Source organism: Hordeum vulgare, chromosome 4H (assembly GCF_904849725.1).
Source record: "Hordeum vulgare subsp. vulgare chromosome 4H, MorexV3_pseudomolecules_assembly, whole genome shotgun sequence".
Lineage (NCBI taxonomy): Eukaryota > Viridiplantae > Streptophyta > Magnoliopsida > Poales > Poaceae > Hordeum > Hordeum vulgare.
This window is the reverse complement of record NC_058521.1, coordinates 92,928,210-92,944,408: the sequence shown is the minus strand read 5'-3', so window position 1 is coordinate 92,944,408 and position 16,199 is coordinate 92,928,210. Positions and strand designations below refer to the sequence as shown.

The window sequence follows — 16,199 nt, the reverse complement described above, 5'->3', positions numbered from 1 at the left end:
TTGGTATAGGTACGCCATACACCCGTGGATTATAGTTCAATTGTTCACCCCTATCAAGGTGGAAGCTACCGGTTCGAGCCCTACCAGTCCCGAGCCAGTTTCCTTTTGACATGAAAAAAGAGGCCAAGGGACAAAATCAGATACTCACAGGGCGCCCTTACTTCATTTTTTTCCACATCTCTCATTAAAGAGGGAGGGAGGCGTATATAATTTTTTTCCCCAGTACTCCTCCCTGACATCCCCCCTCCATGGGGCAAAACAACATAGGTCAAACTTAAAGAAGTTTAACTTAGGACTAGAACTTCAAATAATTTGAAAAAGGATGGAGTATTAGCTAGTATCCCAGTACTTTGCTGGTCATGCCTCTTTCTATGAACATGAACTCCCGCTAGTGTAGACCATCTTACATTTCCATCAGCTGTCAACTACTAAGTCATTTCAGTATGGCCATGTGAATTTCCGCTTACAAAATGGAGGCGGCGCCCTCATCCCCAGTCTATGGCACACCCTCATTCATCACAGGAACAATTCAGGGAAGGACCACATGATGAACCTGGCATACGTGTCATTCTCCAAGAACTCGACATGTGCAGCCCTACCGACAAAGGAGTTGAGGTCCCGTCGCTGGGTGGACTGGTCGAAGCTCACGTCGCAGCGCATGAACACCCGCGTCTCGGAGGTGGGTGCACGTATCTGGTCCAGGCAATTGTTGAGCATCTCCGTGAACACCTGCCCCTTCTTCGAGCTATCTGACGATGAGGCCGGGCAGAGGTCGATTCTCGCTGAATGGTATGGGACGTAACCATCCTAGCACAACAAGATTGTGATCAGATTTATGAGTAAACCATCCTGACATTCGAAAGGCAGGGAAGGCATGCTTGTCATATTAAGCACCTGTGGTGAAGATACCAAAATGATGTTTTTGAAGTTCTCCAGTGTCTTGAGCTGAAAAAAGATACGAAAGTGAGCTGGCACATGCACCAAGTTGGGAAGTTGGCATGACATGCTAGTTCTACTTCTAACTATAGAAAACATCTAAATCTAGCATGAAGTAGATAAATTTAATCGATGTACCTGGCAGAGCCTGTAAAGAAATGTATTTTGGGGGTCTTGCTCATCAGTGAAAGTGAGCTGATGCATGCATTGCAGTCCCTTGAGTCTCTTCATAAGCCAGAGGCCAGAGTTGAACAAAGAATTTGAGCTGTACCAGTAACCTAAGTGAGGCCCTGATATCGACATGTATGTGTGGAGGTTCTTCAAAAACGGCTGCAATTTGGGTTCTGTTGAATGGAAATTGATTAGCCACACAGCGGTCTGTTTGGAAGGAATTTCTCAGGTCGAAAATACCTGATAGTGCACTTCTGATGATGACGTTCCCAATGGAGTGGCCGACAAAACTAAGCTTCAATTCTCTGCAGCCTCCATGTCTCGAATACTTATCCAGTTTGTTCTTTAGGAATGAGACTACTTCATTAGCAAGCCTTCTACCCATTTCTTTAAAATCTCCATATGTTCTATCTTCGTTTGTCTCAGACAATAGGCACTCAGCTCCAGGATCACGCAAAAGCCATTGGTTTCTAATGAGACAAAGATCCAGATGATGCCCCTGTTTTTTGACATCAGCAGAAGTTCAATAAATGTGTACTAATCAGATCTAAACCAACACATTTCAGTCCAAATAAACTTGCCTGAAATCCATGCACAAAAATGACAGCTCGTAAGACATGTCCAGTGTTTTTACCACCGCTTTGATTCCCCGCAAAAGAATCTCCTTGTATGTTAGGCGGTACAGAAGTATTATGCAGATCTGGAGCATTTGCCAACAAATCCTTGTTACAACCATGTTGTGGAACGACCATGACATGTTGTTCTATAAGAACAACAGGAACACGTGAAGGATTAGCATAGATATGCATATCTTGAACAGACCGTGCGTTAATCTGCAGTGGACTTCGCATTAGCCTTCTCTTATTGAGTAAAATAAGTGTTTCACTTATAAATCATTCGAACATCAACAAAGACTGACCTTCATTTGCGCGATACTTTTTCTGTGGAGTTCAGCTCGTGAAGAAGCATTCTGTACGGGCTACAAAAATATATGGAACCATAAAACAGTGACAAGGGTACCAAGCATACTTCGTTGTAAACAATCAAGAGAAGACAATTACATCATGATGCAACTTCTTTGAGCTGGAAACCCTCCGGAGTGAATGGCGAGGAGACGAACTGTCACCCATACTGTGCATGTAACGATGTGGAATCTCAATTTTTGAATGAACAATCCATATTGACCATTCTGATTTCCGATCAACATCCCAAATATCATGCAAATAATCCAATATCTTTAATTTATTTATCCTGCAGGAGACCAACCATACTTTGGCTGAATACGGCATGGCATGATAATCTAAAATGTTAAGAAACAGCGGTGCTAGCCACTAACACATGAGAGCAATAGAAATACCCATCTTCTTAAGTAACATCAAGAAAGAAATTAACCTCACCTATGAAATTTCAGGAATCCACTCCATAAAAGTGAAAGTTGGTCGCTCACTGTTTCAAATAATTCTAACAATTCTTCCTTGGAAAGAGTGTACAGCATAACATCGTTAGTGCTTTGAATCGCATCATCAGATCTCTGAAATACTTGGAAGATAGTGTATCCAATCAGCAAAATTATCATATTTGCACTTTGTCAGTAGTCATCTTCAACAGAGAAATGAAGTACCTCTAGAAGATCTTGTAAAAGGCCAAACTGCTGGCCTATGCACTTTGGGATTAAAGGGAGCCCATTAGTATAATTAGGAAACCTTGACTTTGTTGGGTGAACTGACTCGTATTTACCAAGTGTTAAATCAGCGCCATCCAAATCTTCAAGAGTCTTACCAATACCATTACTGATCCTCTTTACTTCCTCAAGCAACAGTTCTCTAGAAGATAATAATGCCTTCAGAATATCATATGACTTTGAGGCTGAACCTTGCTTGAATGCCTGAATAATGAATGAAACATTTTGCTCACCAACTTGATGAGATGATTAGCAGTAAAAGAAATAATTTATTCAGGGGCATGAAATAACATCAAGAAAGTAATTAACCTCACATTTAGAACTACAATATACATTGGGATCTCTAAAATTTCATGCCAAACTTGTTAGAAGCATATCTCTTTTTAGTGTAAAAAAGAAGAAAGCGGACATATGGTTTCTGTTATAGTAGCAGTCTCAAACAAGCTTGTGGAATAGATTAAGTGCCTAGAAATAACATTCAAGCTAAAAGCATCACAAACCTGTGTACCTTCAGTGATGATTTAGTCAAGCCAGCTTTCAGGTACACTATATGTATGGTCAGATCAACAAGCACAGGGTGGAAAGCGTCAAAATGGACAGGACAATATGTGTGTAAACCCAGGAGTGCCCTATGTGGGATCCTAAATTCATGAACAGGGACCAAATATTGGTCATTTGGATCTTCAGTTTCAATCCTGTAATAGAGAAGAAAAGGGAAACATGCTTCAGTATTGATGCAGTCAGCCTGTGAAATGTTAGATGCACATGTACTCCACAATGAGCAAACATGTGGAGAGCATGCAAAACAAGATCCAAAGAGATGGAAATAACATACACACTCACCTATTCCCCAAAGTTGGAACAAATAGGAGCTCAAACTTCAACATAACCGAAGAAGTTGCTGGACCCTATAATAGACAAAGCTCTACAAATCACACTGTATACAAGACATGATTACATAAAAGAAATGAAACTTTATGAAACCCAACCTCATCTTGATTGTTGGGTATGTAGAAAGACACCATAAGTGATAGATAAATATCTTGTCTAGCATATTTAATTCTAAATGGCTGTGTATAGAAGCTGTTGTCAACGTCATCTATTTTCCAAAAGCCACATGCACGCTTCGCGCCAATATCAGTAGCTGCACAATCCACCTAGCATGTCATTATCTATTAGCCAAAATATTGACAACTTCAAAAGATACAAGACAAAAAAATGTCCCAGCATGGAGAATCAAACCTAATATTTTTCTGCACTCCGAATTAATTTTTTTCAGGCATTGAAATGCCCATTGCAACACAACAAGCGTGGGAGTGACCAAAACTGAACAAATCAAAATTGCCTAAACTAACAAAAGAAAAAACCGAGAGCTAAAATAGGAGTAATGAATTGATTTAACTCAAGATAAAAATAGCAATGAACAGACCATTTTAAGTCAATGCAAGATGGCGAACAGCTATTGCTTTAACATCACAAACCAGTCTACGTGTTGATCATAGTAAATATAGTAATCTGACTACGGTTACCAATACAAGGCAGGATTGAAGAACAATCACGCAACCAAAACTGAACAAATCAAAATTGCATAAACTAACCACAGAAAAAATGAGAGCTAAAGTAGGAGTAATGAATTGATTTAATTCAAGATAAAAATAGCAATGAACAGACCATTTTAAGTCAATGCAAAATGGCGAACAGCTGTTGCTTCAACATAGTCTACGTGTTGATCATAGTAAATATAATAATCTGACTAGGGTTACCAATACAAGGCAGGATTGAAGAATAATCACGCAGAACATAACTTCTCAACTAACCCCCGATCATAGTAAATATAATAATCTGACTAGGGTTACCAATACAAGGCAGGATTGAAGAATAATCACGCAGAACATAACTTCTCAACTAACCCCCCTCCCCCCTCACGCAGAACACAATAACTATTGAAAATGATTCATTTGAACAATCCCAAATCACAATGCCCCACCTAACTAAGTCCTTTTGATATTGGCAGATAAATCATCAAGAACGAATACAGACATTTACTTCAACCCACATATGATCATGCAAGAAATGCAAACTGAGTACGGAAGTTTCTTTTTCCAAGTCATGGGAGATAAAGAACCTTCGTATTGTGCTACCCTGGCTGGCGACACGGGTGCCCTGCCATCATCCTGCTCCCACGCCGCACTAATCTTCATCCGGTACCATCTGCACGCAGACACAGGCGAATTTCATAAGAGATAATCAAATCTCACAGCGTCCACATGTTGGGAAAAGGGGACGGAAGTTTGCAAAGGATGGTTCTCAGAGAAGAATGGACAGAAGAACAAAATTATCTTGTAAAATTGCCAAATAGGGTGTCCACAAAAAAATTCAGATTTTTTTTTTCCAATTAGGAACCGGCAGTCAGATTCCGCATAGGAATCTTCTTTAATACTGTAGATGATATGTCTATTCTCGAAAACAGAAATCCCGCATAGAAATGGTTACAGGAATGAAACATTCATCTGAAGAAAAATCACATGCCAATCATATCTCTATCTACCCGACAGAGGCTCGGAAAAATCCACATGCCGCCATTCAAGAATCTAAGACAAGAACGAGCACCAATGGAATGGAAGAAGGGAGGATGCGCGTGGCCCTTGTCGTTACCCTTGGTGGAACAAGTCGAGGTTGTGGAAGCGGTCAATGTAGATGGCCACCTCGTGCGCCGTCTCCATCGCGCCCCGCGGCGGCCGGCGGCGTCGCGCGCACACCCGCTTCCACTACCAACGCCGGCGGAATCGCCTTTGCCGCTCCCCGCAGACCGCGCCGTGTGTGTGGGGGCCAACCCTTACGCTCTCCTTCTTCCCTCCTTCCCGAGCTTTTATCCCAATGGGCCTCCTCGTCCAGGAGGCCGCTTTGAGCCCATGTCTGTCCATCTTTCGGCTCAACAGCACCAGAGAGCCCAGCCCACGAAGCATTCGGCATCGTCCTTGTTAAGCCCTGGAGAAACCCCGCCGCCAGCACCAGCCAGCCACCGCCCCCAGCTGCTGCCCGTGGCGCCGCCGCGGCGAGGAGCGACGCCGATGATCACGGCCATGTACCAAGCGCTTCCGCGCCGCGGAGGCCCCATCCTCGTCCTCCGCCTCCGGGGGCTTCGCGGCCTCAGCTCGCACGCTGGCGGCGGCGAGCGGTGGAGGGGGCAGCCCCAGCATCAGCAGCAGCAGGAGGAGAGCAAGGAGGTCAAGGTGTCGGTGTGGTGGGACTTCCAGAAGTGCCAGCTTCCGCCCGACGCCAACCCCTGCCGCGTGGCCCCGCGCGTCACGGCCGCGCTGCGCGCCGCCGGCATCCGGGGCCCCGTCGAGATCACCGCCTTCGGCGATGTTTTCGTGCTCCCCCGCCCCGTCCAGGAGGTCCTCGCGGCCACCGGCGTCGCCTTCTCGCACGTCCCCACCAGTTTCGTCCTCCGCCAGCCACCATTTCCTTACTCGCCTACTGTCATTCTTTGAATTTTTTTCCCCTATCACACGAATTGGGAATGTTATTACCTTATGCCTTGGAATGCATTGCAGAAACGTTCATCTGTTTTTATGCTGCTGGCTGGTTGCCTAGGTTGTATGTAGTTGGGCGCAGTGGGGTGTGATGGGATTGGATATTTGCAGCAAGTTGCATTAATTGGTGCATGAATGCTGAAAATGAAGCAGATTCTAGATGACACTTCGTTTTATATTTACCGGGTATTGGCATTTGTGCTAAATGTGCCGCGATCATTTGCAATATACTCCCTCTGTAAACTAATAAAAGAGCGTTTAGATTACTAAAATAGTGTTCTAAATGTTTTTATATTAGTTTACGGAGGGAGTATCATTGTGAGGTATACTATTTTGTCGATGTTTAATAGGAACCGTTACACTTTCTTGTCTTCATCTTCTTCTTCATAACAATAAATAAGAGGTTGCCGATTGGGGTCATCTCAGTTGACCTTAGAATTATTCCCTTTCTTTATTAAGTTTTAGAAATGTTGGGGTCACTAAAACATGAAAAGGCTCTATATGCAATAATTCACATGTCTGTGTCATGTAAACAAAAAAAAAGCTGTTTAAGCAGTCCATTTGTGGCCTTTGGAGAAATTTTACCCAACACAACTGGTAAATAAGTAGATGGACAGTGTAGGGAAGCCTGCTCGCTTGTCTGCTGTTATGGTGTTATAAGGCTATTTTGGTGAGTGCATATTGCTGAATTTCAATTCTCAGCTAGTCTCAGAGTACTTCTAATCTTCAACGCTTCTTTTGTTGCTTCAAGTTAAATGGGACTCAGTTCTGTATTTTTTTTCTTAATAATAATGTTGCATGTAGGTTTTACTTATCTTGCGCTGCTGTTTGATCTTATGGTACTAATAATGCTGACCTTGTATAGGTGGAAAGGATGGTTCTGACAGATCATTCATTGCTGATCTTGTCTATTGGATTGCTCAGAACCCTCCACCAGCCCATTTCTTCCTTATTTCTGGGGATAAACACTTTGCAAATATTCTGCATCGCCTTCGGATGAGCAACTACAACATACTGCTAGCCTGTCCTAGTACTGAGCCCAGCATTCTATGCAGTGCAGCGACAATTATGTGGCCATGGGAGGCTTTGGTTAAAGGGGAGGGGTTTACTCGAAAACATTTTAACCAGCCACCTGATGGTTTGTCCTGTTCTTGGTATGGTAATTACAGGGGAGCTCTTGATGACCCCTTCCAGAAAGCAGAACCAAAGCACTCCGTAAATGTATCATTGCAAACCAAGAAGCCAGAGAAGCCACATATAGTCTCCAAATCTGCGGTCAACGGGCCTGATTATGCCAAGTTTATAGATCCTGTACCAGGTGATAGTCAATCTGCTGTGGCTGGTGAAAAAAGTTCTACAAGCATGAGTTCTTGGCAAAGTATTAGTGAGAGAAAATGCCTCATTGAAACTAAGAATGAGAAGCCACGATCATCTAATGTCCCATCTTCTCTATCAGATATATTATCTTTAGAACAAAAGAAAATCCCGGTTGGTGATGACCCCTTCCTGCAAGGAGAATCCAAGCACTTCATGAATGTACCGTTGCAGACCAAGAAACCAGAGGAGACACCTAGAATCCCCAAAGCTGTGGTCAGCTGTATCAGGAGAGCACTAAACTCTTATCCTGAAGGGGTCAATCCCGAAGATCTTCTATCAGAACTTAAACAGAACAGGTTGTTTATGTATAATGGATTATATGGCTTCAAAAACTTCAGTGCTCTTCTCCAAGCTATGCCTGAGTATGTCAAATTTATAGATCCTTTACCAGGTGATAGTCAACCTGCTGTAATTGGTGAAAAAAGCTTTAATAGATTTCCTTCTGCTCAAAGTAATGGTGAGGTAAAATGCCTCATTGAGACGAAGAATGAGAAGCCCCCATCATCTAGAGTACCGTCTTCTCCATCAGATATATTGTCTCCAGAACAAAGGAAAATTCCGATAGCTGATGCTCCGTCTTCCCAGCGTGGTTTGTTATCTAGAGACCAAAGGAAAGCTCCACCCACAGATTTTGTTAAGCCATCAGAACCACCTGCGTGTCATATGGAAGCTGATATGGTGAGTGCTGCTGGAACTCCCTCCTCAGAGGTTCAAGGTACTAGTACTACTAGTAAAAAAGGGCTGCTTGAAAGGATTCAGATACTATGGGCTGGTCCCAAGACCATTAAGCCCCAGGTCCATCCATCCCATGATACTACTTTTCCTAAAGGCTCCAGTGATGTAACAAGCCAGGAAGGGCATGATACTGCGCAACATAACAGACATTTGAAAAGGGCCATGAAGAATTGTTCCACAACTGACAATCCTGATGCGAATGGTCCTGATAACAGTTCAGCAGATAGCACTAGTTTGTCAAATGACCCGTCTAATAACTGTTCTGAAACAGATGTCAAGGAAAATTTTGCAAATACAACGAATCACTGTAGCAAAACAATCGAAATCAGCAAAGCTGAAAAGATACGAGGTTCTGGAGAAAGCAACAAAGGAATGTTCAGCTGGGCTGCAAGGTGGTGGTCATCTGGAAAATCAGATAAACAAGATAATCAAAATCATGTTGGAACAAGGAAAGACTTAGATAAAGGATGTGCATTTGTTAACAGTGCAAGTGGACAGCAAGTAGGAGTTGAAATGTTTGGAAAATCTTACTTCTGGGATGCACTACAGCAATATCTTTTAACCCATCATGGATCAAAACTTGTTTCAGAAGCAAAGGCAAGGTAAATCTATCTTTCCTTCTTCTCCTTGTATTTCTTATATCTACCCAACATAAATGTTTGTGACATTGGCCTCAAATTCTATAAGTAGCAAATTTTACGACATATCACAGAGAATATAACCTGGATTAACAATAGCTCTTTGGTTAAGAACCAGCTGTAGATCTATAACTGAAATGAGAATAAAAGCTTGATGTCCAGAAACCTATAGGGTCACATTTTTGCTCGCAAGCTGATCCCATGGTACCTTCTAGAATATTGTGCAATTTTGTAGAAAAACGCAGAAACTTTATCATGCACCCAGAAACATGACGAGAAGGCTAGGCATAAGGTACATAGCGGTAGTGTTTTGCTCATAGCGAGTGGATTATTTTATTCATGATCCCCTTTTCTGTTCTCCAACTCGTTTGAAGATCCATATGCATTAGTCTGAATATCCTGATTACTAGTAACCAATAAGGTGCATTGTGGTTGTCATATCTGGAGTGACAAACATTTCAGTGTGATTCTCAGTGGATGATCCATCATATGGTATTACAAGCAAATGTCTTGCTCATAAGGGTTACCAGAAACATATCACCTGTGGAAGCACCAAAATAACACTATGAAATTGTATGGTGTATTGCCTGCCTGGTGATGTTGCGGGGTCGTGCAGATAAAAAATCAATGTATTATATGAATACTCTCTTTTCCTTTTAAATACTCCCTCTGTACAGAAATACTTGTCGTTGGCGAAAACCAGTACAAGTTTCCCCAGAGACAAGTATTGTGGTACAGAGGGAGTAATACTTTCCTTGTCTGTGCTCATGATTTCATGATATATATTGTTCTTATTGACACGAATCAAATAAGGTTGATATTCCCTGAAATTGGTATGATATCTATATGCTTGTGAAACATATATAGTCCAGAACCAAACGTATTATATTCATCAAATTGCAGTATAGTTATTTCATCTCATGCAATTCTCATCCTATGGTGGACAAGAACTTGTCTGAAATGTAACGTGAGATAATCGCTGGACCGTTTGCTTAGAAAGTATTCCTCAGATAGCTGCTTATTTTTGGTAGGGAGGACTTGGCACATGGACTGCAGAAGGGCTGTGGGCTTCTCAAAGGTTTTGACGAGAAACATATCCATCAGTTAGTACATCTGTTGATCTCTGAGAAGAAATGGATCAAGGAGTGTAGGTCAGAAACTTTTCATTTCCAACTGACGCTGCCTGAGAGAGGAACATGTGCTCCATTACATTCCTGTAAACCAGAAGGGTCAAGTTCTCCTCTTACAAATGGAAGCACAACCATATCAAGTAAGCTGTTCCCTGCAAGAAACGGAAATAGCCAGGCCAGCTACAAGGGCAATGAAGACCAAGGTAATGTCGATGACTTTGCCTGGGAAGAGCTTGGTCCTGTATCCAGTGCTGGTGATCCTCATCCAGAAACTGATAAAGTGGTGCGCTATCACCCTCCCACCTTGTCAGATGATGAGTCTTCTGATGGTGAAACTCATGTGGTAGATGAACAAGCAGGAAAAGATTCGGATGCTGAATTTTCCGAGGATGAAAATCATACAGCAAGCCAACAAGCAAGAAGAGACCCATCGCGGAGCTCGCTCGTTGATATTATTGCCTCATGGGAAACAGGTGGTTCACCGCCAAGAAATTTCAAGGCGGAATGCTCTCGAACGAATAAACATTATCGTCTGTGTTATCGTCCTTCTGCCAAGCAGCAGCAGCAACACTCTTGATGTCAAGTCAGCACTGGTGCTTTGCAAGTATAAAATAAAATGCTGTCACAGTTGAGCTTCATTATTTTGTGTTCTCTCATTTATTTTTCATTGCCATTATTAACAAAAACACGTTTCTGCTATGCACTAGATGATGGTCTTTTGTAATTATGCTAAACATATAAAACCATATAATTTTTTCATGGCAAAACTCTATAATTTGCTTGTCTATATAGAGGATTTGGTGTCTGATTACATAATTGGACCAATTGTGCTGCTTGCGATCGTCTGTGCTTCTTCACCCAGCACTACCAATTTGGGGGACTCTTCCGCATCAACATCTGATCCTAAACAGCTTCAGGCTTAATCATCTCGCCCTAGATCATCCATTCAAAGATACAGTCTCACCTTCCAACAGCAGTTGCTCATTTTTCACATCTTCCTTGCAACTATGCCTTCCAGCATTCCAAGGCCGGTTCATGTGTTCTCTCTTGTCCAGGCGCTGAACTCGTCCATCCTTAGTGCGAAAGAGCTTGAGCTCGGCTTTCCACCCCCACCATGTGCCTAAATTTCAAATGGCAAGATGAGGTATGAACAGCTAAACTACTAAAAAGACTAAAACCATGCGGGTTTACAGAGACAATTAGAGGTATGCACCTTGGCGATCTCTGCTGTATTGGTTGTATTGTCTGTAGTCCTCAAGCAGATCTTCAACAGTCCGCGTTGCATAAAGACCACTGCTCCAATTGGTCTACAAAGTAAAACAAAGCATTCATGAACAATCACTGAAGCAACGCCAACTACACACGATTTCTGTGTTCATGTGCTCTGGAACTTGTGAACAAAGTTTATACCTTAATCCGGCGCCAGCACTCATCTTGCTCAACTCCAAACCGATTTCATGGCTCACCTTTGAATCCCCGTCGGCTCTGATTGCCTAATAGTAAAAATAAAGCATGCAATGCATAACATAAGATTTCTTTCAACGATACGCACATCATAACTTTCAGGTGTAAAATGGTGGATGACAAGGCCATTATCAGACTTTTTGGGGTTGGGTCGTGCCCAACCATGAAACCAAGTTTTCAGCAATACCGCAGGCACAAACGTGAACGCGAATCCTGAACAAATGACCACTTTGAACTGTGGGTTTAACGACCAAGCGAGAAACTATGATGTCTACATGCCCCCTTCCCCTTTGAACTCCAGATAGTCACTAAAAAACTAAAAAAGAAAGGACAAAAAGGGCCACAATATTTTCCTTGAACACAAAATGGGCCACAGTATTTTCCCGTGCCATTAAAGCAAGAGCACTCCTGGATGCACATACATGCTTTCGCTAAAGCAGTCTAAGGAGGCTTCAGTAAATAAAAAAGAAAGGTGTCATGCAGCGATCAATATCAAAAGTTACATAAAGGGTAATAACTAAAATAACGCAAGAGCATCGTCTTTACTTACAAGGCATTCACCATATAACCCCCGTCCGAGATAAATCTTGAAAGGATTGTGTATGAGCTTCCTTGCAGCCCCTAGACGATTTTGAGCTAATAAATTCCCTCTAGCAAGCAGATCGCTAACATCAAGTTGCATTAGCTGTTTGGAGTGCCAACAAAATGGTCATTGATCATGCCGTCCTCAGGGATACACAAAAGAAGCTTATAAGCATGATTGCAGTGGATAGACCTTCACCTGCTCAAAAACCTGAGGATTACTGACACAATTTAACTTTGCACGCTCATCCCTGAGAGCTGTATGAAATGATCTGCTACCGGGCAGCTGCCATTGCCGCAGATCAGCATCCTCTACATATTTGACAACATTTGAAACCCGCTCCTCATCTTCTTGGCTCAACAGGTTCTCACATGTCTCCTGGATGAGAAGAGAACAGCCTCATGTTCTTGTTTCCCAAATGACGCAATACAATGAACATGAACATGCAATGATTCCTCCTACTCACGGAATCGGGGTTTTCCAATGTAAGCTTATTGGAGAAATAATCGAATGCAGCTCGGGCACTGCTCTTTGACGTGTCGATGCGGAGGTCAAGGTTAGTCGGGCATCGACCCAACTGGGGGATCCTTGCTAGTGTGCTTTGCCGGTGATCAAATGCCACAATACTGCATCATTTGGAAATGGTATGTCACGAGGTTTCTTATTTATACCAGTGCATACACTCCACTGCAAGTGGCTCCTTTCAATTTTGTAGTCAAGATAAAAAGAAGAAAATTCAGTTGCAGACTTGCTGAAATTTCTGCAACTTGTTGGACGCACCTGGGGATGAATCGAGAGAGCTCCAACGCGAAATTCCTCGGACCGACGAAATCCAAAAGATAGCAAGATTGGAACCCGGCACCCTTGAAGTCCTCCGCTCTACTTGTTCCAAGCCAGTGCGAAATAGACGAGCATGATCAATTGGAGGCCAAACGCAATGAGGAAATGGTGAGACGCGAGTGAGAGGGAGACCTGAAGGGCTCGACGGAGGAAAAGGGGAGGACGAGGAGGCGCCGGCGGAGGCGGCGGTGGAAGAGGTCAGCGGCGAGCGCGGAGTAGGCGCCGGCGAAGGTGGGGTAGTTGTAGAGCGCTAGGTGGGCGGCGTCCTCCTGGTCCTCGGAGGAGGAGGTCTTGGATGGGTGGGAGTGTGAGAGGATGGCTTCCAGGGAGGCCGCCGAGCGGAAGGCTCGCCGGAGAGAGGACGCCGCCGGCGAGGAGACGTCACGCAGGAGGCGGGGGCGGCGGAGCATTATGGTGGATGGGCTTTGTGACCTGGGAAGTGAACTCGCTGCCCTTGTGCGGATGGGCCGGCATGGATTTAAGCCCACGGCAATGGCGTGAAATGTTCTTCTTTTGTGCCATTCTCGGGGCATCATTTCTCAGGAGACAAAATAAAAAATCTAAGGGCATCTCCAACGGCAAACCTCAAACGGAACTGTCCAACGGTCGGACAGACACCAGTCCTTCGACGCAATACCTAAAGAAATCTTCCATTTTAAACATTTCAAACAGAAAATTAGAAGAATGTGATATATGTTCATCGCACCAGCTCCATATTAAACCAAATATAAACTAAAACTACATATGATAATGGACGGTGAACTCGTGGGGATGACCTCTAAGGCCATCGAACACCTCCGCCATCGTCGCCGTTGTCATTGTCACTGATGCACCAGTTGGGGAAGGCGACCCAGCTGCCACGACTCCCGTCCCCGGCGGCGGCGATGCGCTCCATAAACAGCGGCTCCGCCTTGCATTGCCTCGCCTCAGTCTTGAGGCACAGCTCACGCTCCGACTTGACAACCCAACACGGAGGACCAACTCACTGAGATGGTGTCGGTCTCCTTGGTGGCTTTGAAGCGGTCGAAGGGCCAGGTCTTCGTCAACACGGGGTTTATGTGGATGTGCGGCGGCATCATCTGGGTCTTGGCGAGCATCACGAGGCGCACTAGCCCCCAAAGGAGGACACATTTCGATAGAGACGAGGTGGTGGCTATCGATTTGGTGGAGACGACTTTGACGATCCGACTACAAACGTGCACGACGTTGCGCCTTAGCAATCGCTAAATCAATCTTCAAGAGGTTATTGACCACGCCGGAGCACGATCAACCTGACCACAAAGGTCTATTCCTGCAAGCAATCAAAGAACAAGCAAGAATATAATATTGCAATCTGAATAATTACGAATATAGATGAAGTATTGATAAAGGTGGGGATCCGAAAGAGGTCTTAGTTTGGTCGTTGGACACAAACGAAGTACAAGAAGTTGCAATGGCTAACTTTTAACTAAACAAATCCCAAGCAAAAAAGCTACTAAGTTGATCTACTTATATAGGAGCAAAGGATGGAGACTAAGGAGGTGGGAGGATATCCCAAGGTAGCCTAAAACTAACCCTAGGTCGTACAAGGTCTATGAGCCCAAATGGAGGTGGTGCAACACCTTTGGACTTGTTGTTTGACTCGGATTCTGGTGCAATATCATATTGTTTGGTCGATATCTCCACGCTCCAGACGAATTTGAGGTGAATCCAATTGGGCTGGAAAAGCACATAAAATCTACTTTGCAGCCCAAAAAGAATCACCCAATTCGGAGTCTGGATATAAAAGTTGTTGGCGTTTTGGTACAGTCTATGCAGTCCGAATCTGAGTCCAGAACGTGAAAGACTTGGACTCTATCTTCTCTTGGGCTAAAAGTGACGTGAGAGAACTTCTTGAAAAGCAACTAATTATTTCCTTTGACATGAGAGGACCTCTTGAATAGCACCCAACCATTTCCTCTTCCCTTGTCATCACACGTGGTTCATACAAGTGTTCGACCATTCTGCATTTAGGCATAAAATAAAAACAGGTAAAGTATTTTTGTTCCGGGTAACATAAATAAATTCTTGCATGAATTTTATCAGAAATCACCTCAAATAAATACACATATGCAATGATTGTGATAATATCCAAGGTAGTCATGTCCTCATCGTCCTCTCCTTTTTGAAAATAAAGCCATCCTCGGCGCTGCTTAATCTGAAATGTGGTTAACAAAAGAGATAAGGTGTACATGTTGTATATGTATATGTTGGAAATATGCCCTAGAGGCAATAATAAATTAGTTATTATTATATTTACTTGTTCATAATAATCGTTTATTGTCCATGCTAGAATTATATTGATTGGAAACTCAAATACATGTGTGGATACATGGACAACACACTGTCCCTAGTGAGCCTCTAGTTGACTAGTTCGTTGATCAAAGATAGTCAAGGTTTCCTGGCCATAGGCAAGTGTTGTCACTTGATAACGGGATCACATCATTAGGAGAATCATGTGATGGACAAGACCCAAATTGTAAACGTAGCATGTGATCGTGTCATTTTGTTGCTAGTGTTTTCTGCATGTCAAGTATTTATTCCTATGACCATGAGATCATGTAACTCACTGACACCGGAGGAATACCTTGTGTGTATCAAACGTCACACCGTTACTACGTGACTATAAAGATGCTCTACAGGTATCTCCGAAGGTGTCCGTTGAGTTAGCACGGATCAAGACTCGGATTTGTCACTCCGTGTGACGGAGAGGTATCTCGGGGCCCACTCGGTAATACAACATCACATACAAGCCTTGCAAGCAATGTGACTCAAGTGTGAGTCACGGGATCTTGTATTACAGAACGAGTAAAGAGACTTTCCGGTAACGAGATTGAAATAGGTATAAGGACACCGATGATCAAATCTTGGGCAAGTAACATACCGAAGGACAAAGGGAATGATATACGAAATTATATGAATACTTGGCACAGAGGTTCAGCCGATAAGATCTTCGTAGAATATGTAGGATCCAATATGGACATCCAGGTCCCGCTATTGGATATTGACCGAGGAGTGTCTCGGGTCATGTCTACATAGTTCTCGAACCCGCAGGGTCTGCACACTTAAGGTTCGATGGTGTTTTAGTAT

The 16,199-nt window shown here is 43.4% G+C and overlaps 3 protein-coding genes across 4 annotated transcripts; 1 reads left to right on the top strand and 2 right to left on the bottom strand.

Annotated features, from left to right (window-relative positions):
- Positions 1-289: 289 nt before the first annotated feature.
- LOC123447990 (protein FAM135B-like) lies at positions 290-5,611 on the bottom strand. The gene is made up of 14 exons (XM_045124747.1): positions 5,444-5,611; positions 4,914-4,999; positions 3,778-3,932; positions 3,632-3,696; positions 3,297-3,483; positions 2,729-2,992; positions 2,505-2,638; positions 2,169-2,358; positions 2,027-2,086; positions 1,689-1,940; positions 1,348-1,606; positions 1,075-1,280; positions 895-945; positions 290-807 (listed from the first exon to the last, which is right to left on the bottom strand). The coding sequence occupies exons 1-14, from the start codon at positions 5,509-5,511 to the stop codon at positions 517-519; spliced, it is 2,268 nt and encodes a 755-aa protein (XP_044980682.1). The 5' UTR covers positions 5,512-5,611; the 3' UTR covers positions 290-516.
- A 74-nt stretch (positions 5,612-5,685) lies between these two features.
- LOC123447989 lies at positions 5,686-11,015 on the top strand. Of its 2 annotated transcripts, XM_045124746.1 has the most exons (4): positions 5,686-6,229; positions 7,190-9,038; positions 10,106-10,487; positions 10,564-10,842. In XM_045124746.1, the coding sequence occupies exons 1-4, from the start codon at positions 5,701-5,703 to the stop codon at positions 10,834-10,836; spliced, it is 3,033 nt and encodes a 1,010-aa protein (XP_044980681.1). In that variant the 5' UTR covers positions 5,686-5,700; the 3' UTR covers positions 10,837-10,842. The 2 variants fall into 2 exon arrangements, with proteins under 2 accessions (XP_044980681.1, XP_044980680.1); XM_045124745.1 differs by having other exon boundaries at positions 10,106-11,015.
- Positions 11,016-11,185: 170 nt separating this feature from the next.
- Positions 11,186-13,548, bottom strand: LOC123447992. The gene is made up of 8 exons (XM_045124748.1): positions 13,224-13,548; positions 13,032-13,130; positions 12,718-12,877; positions 12,450-12,629; positions 12,219-12,353; positions 11,615-11,697; positions 11,418-11,511; positions 11,186-11,324 (listed from the first exon to the last, which is right to left on the bottom strand). The coding sequence occupies exons 1-8, from the start codon at positions 13,499-13,501 to the stop codon at positions 11,238-11,240; spliced, it is 1,116 nt and encodes a 371-aa protein (XP_044980683.1). The 5' UTR covers positions 13,502-13,548; the 3' UTR covers positions 11,186-11,237.
- Between the last annotated feature and the right edge of the window lie 2,651 nt (positions 13,549-16,199).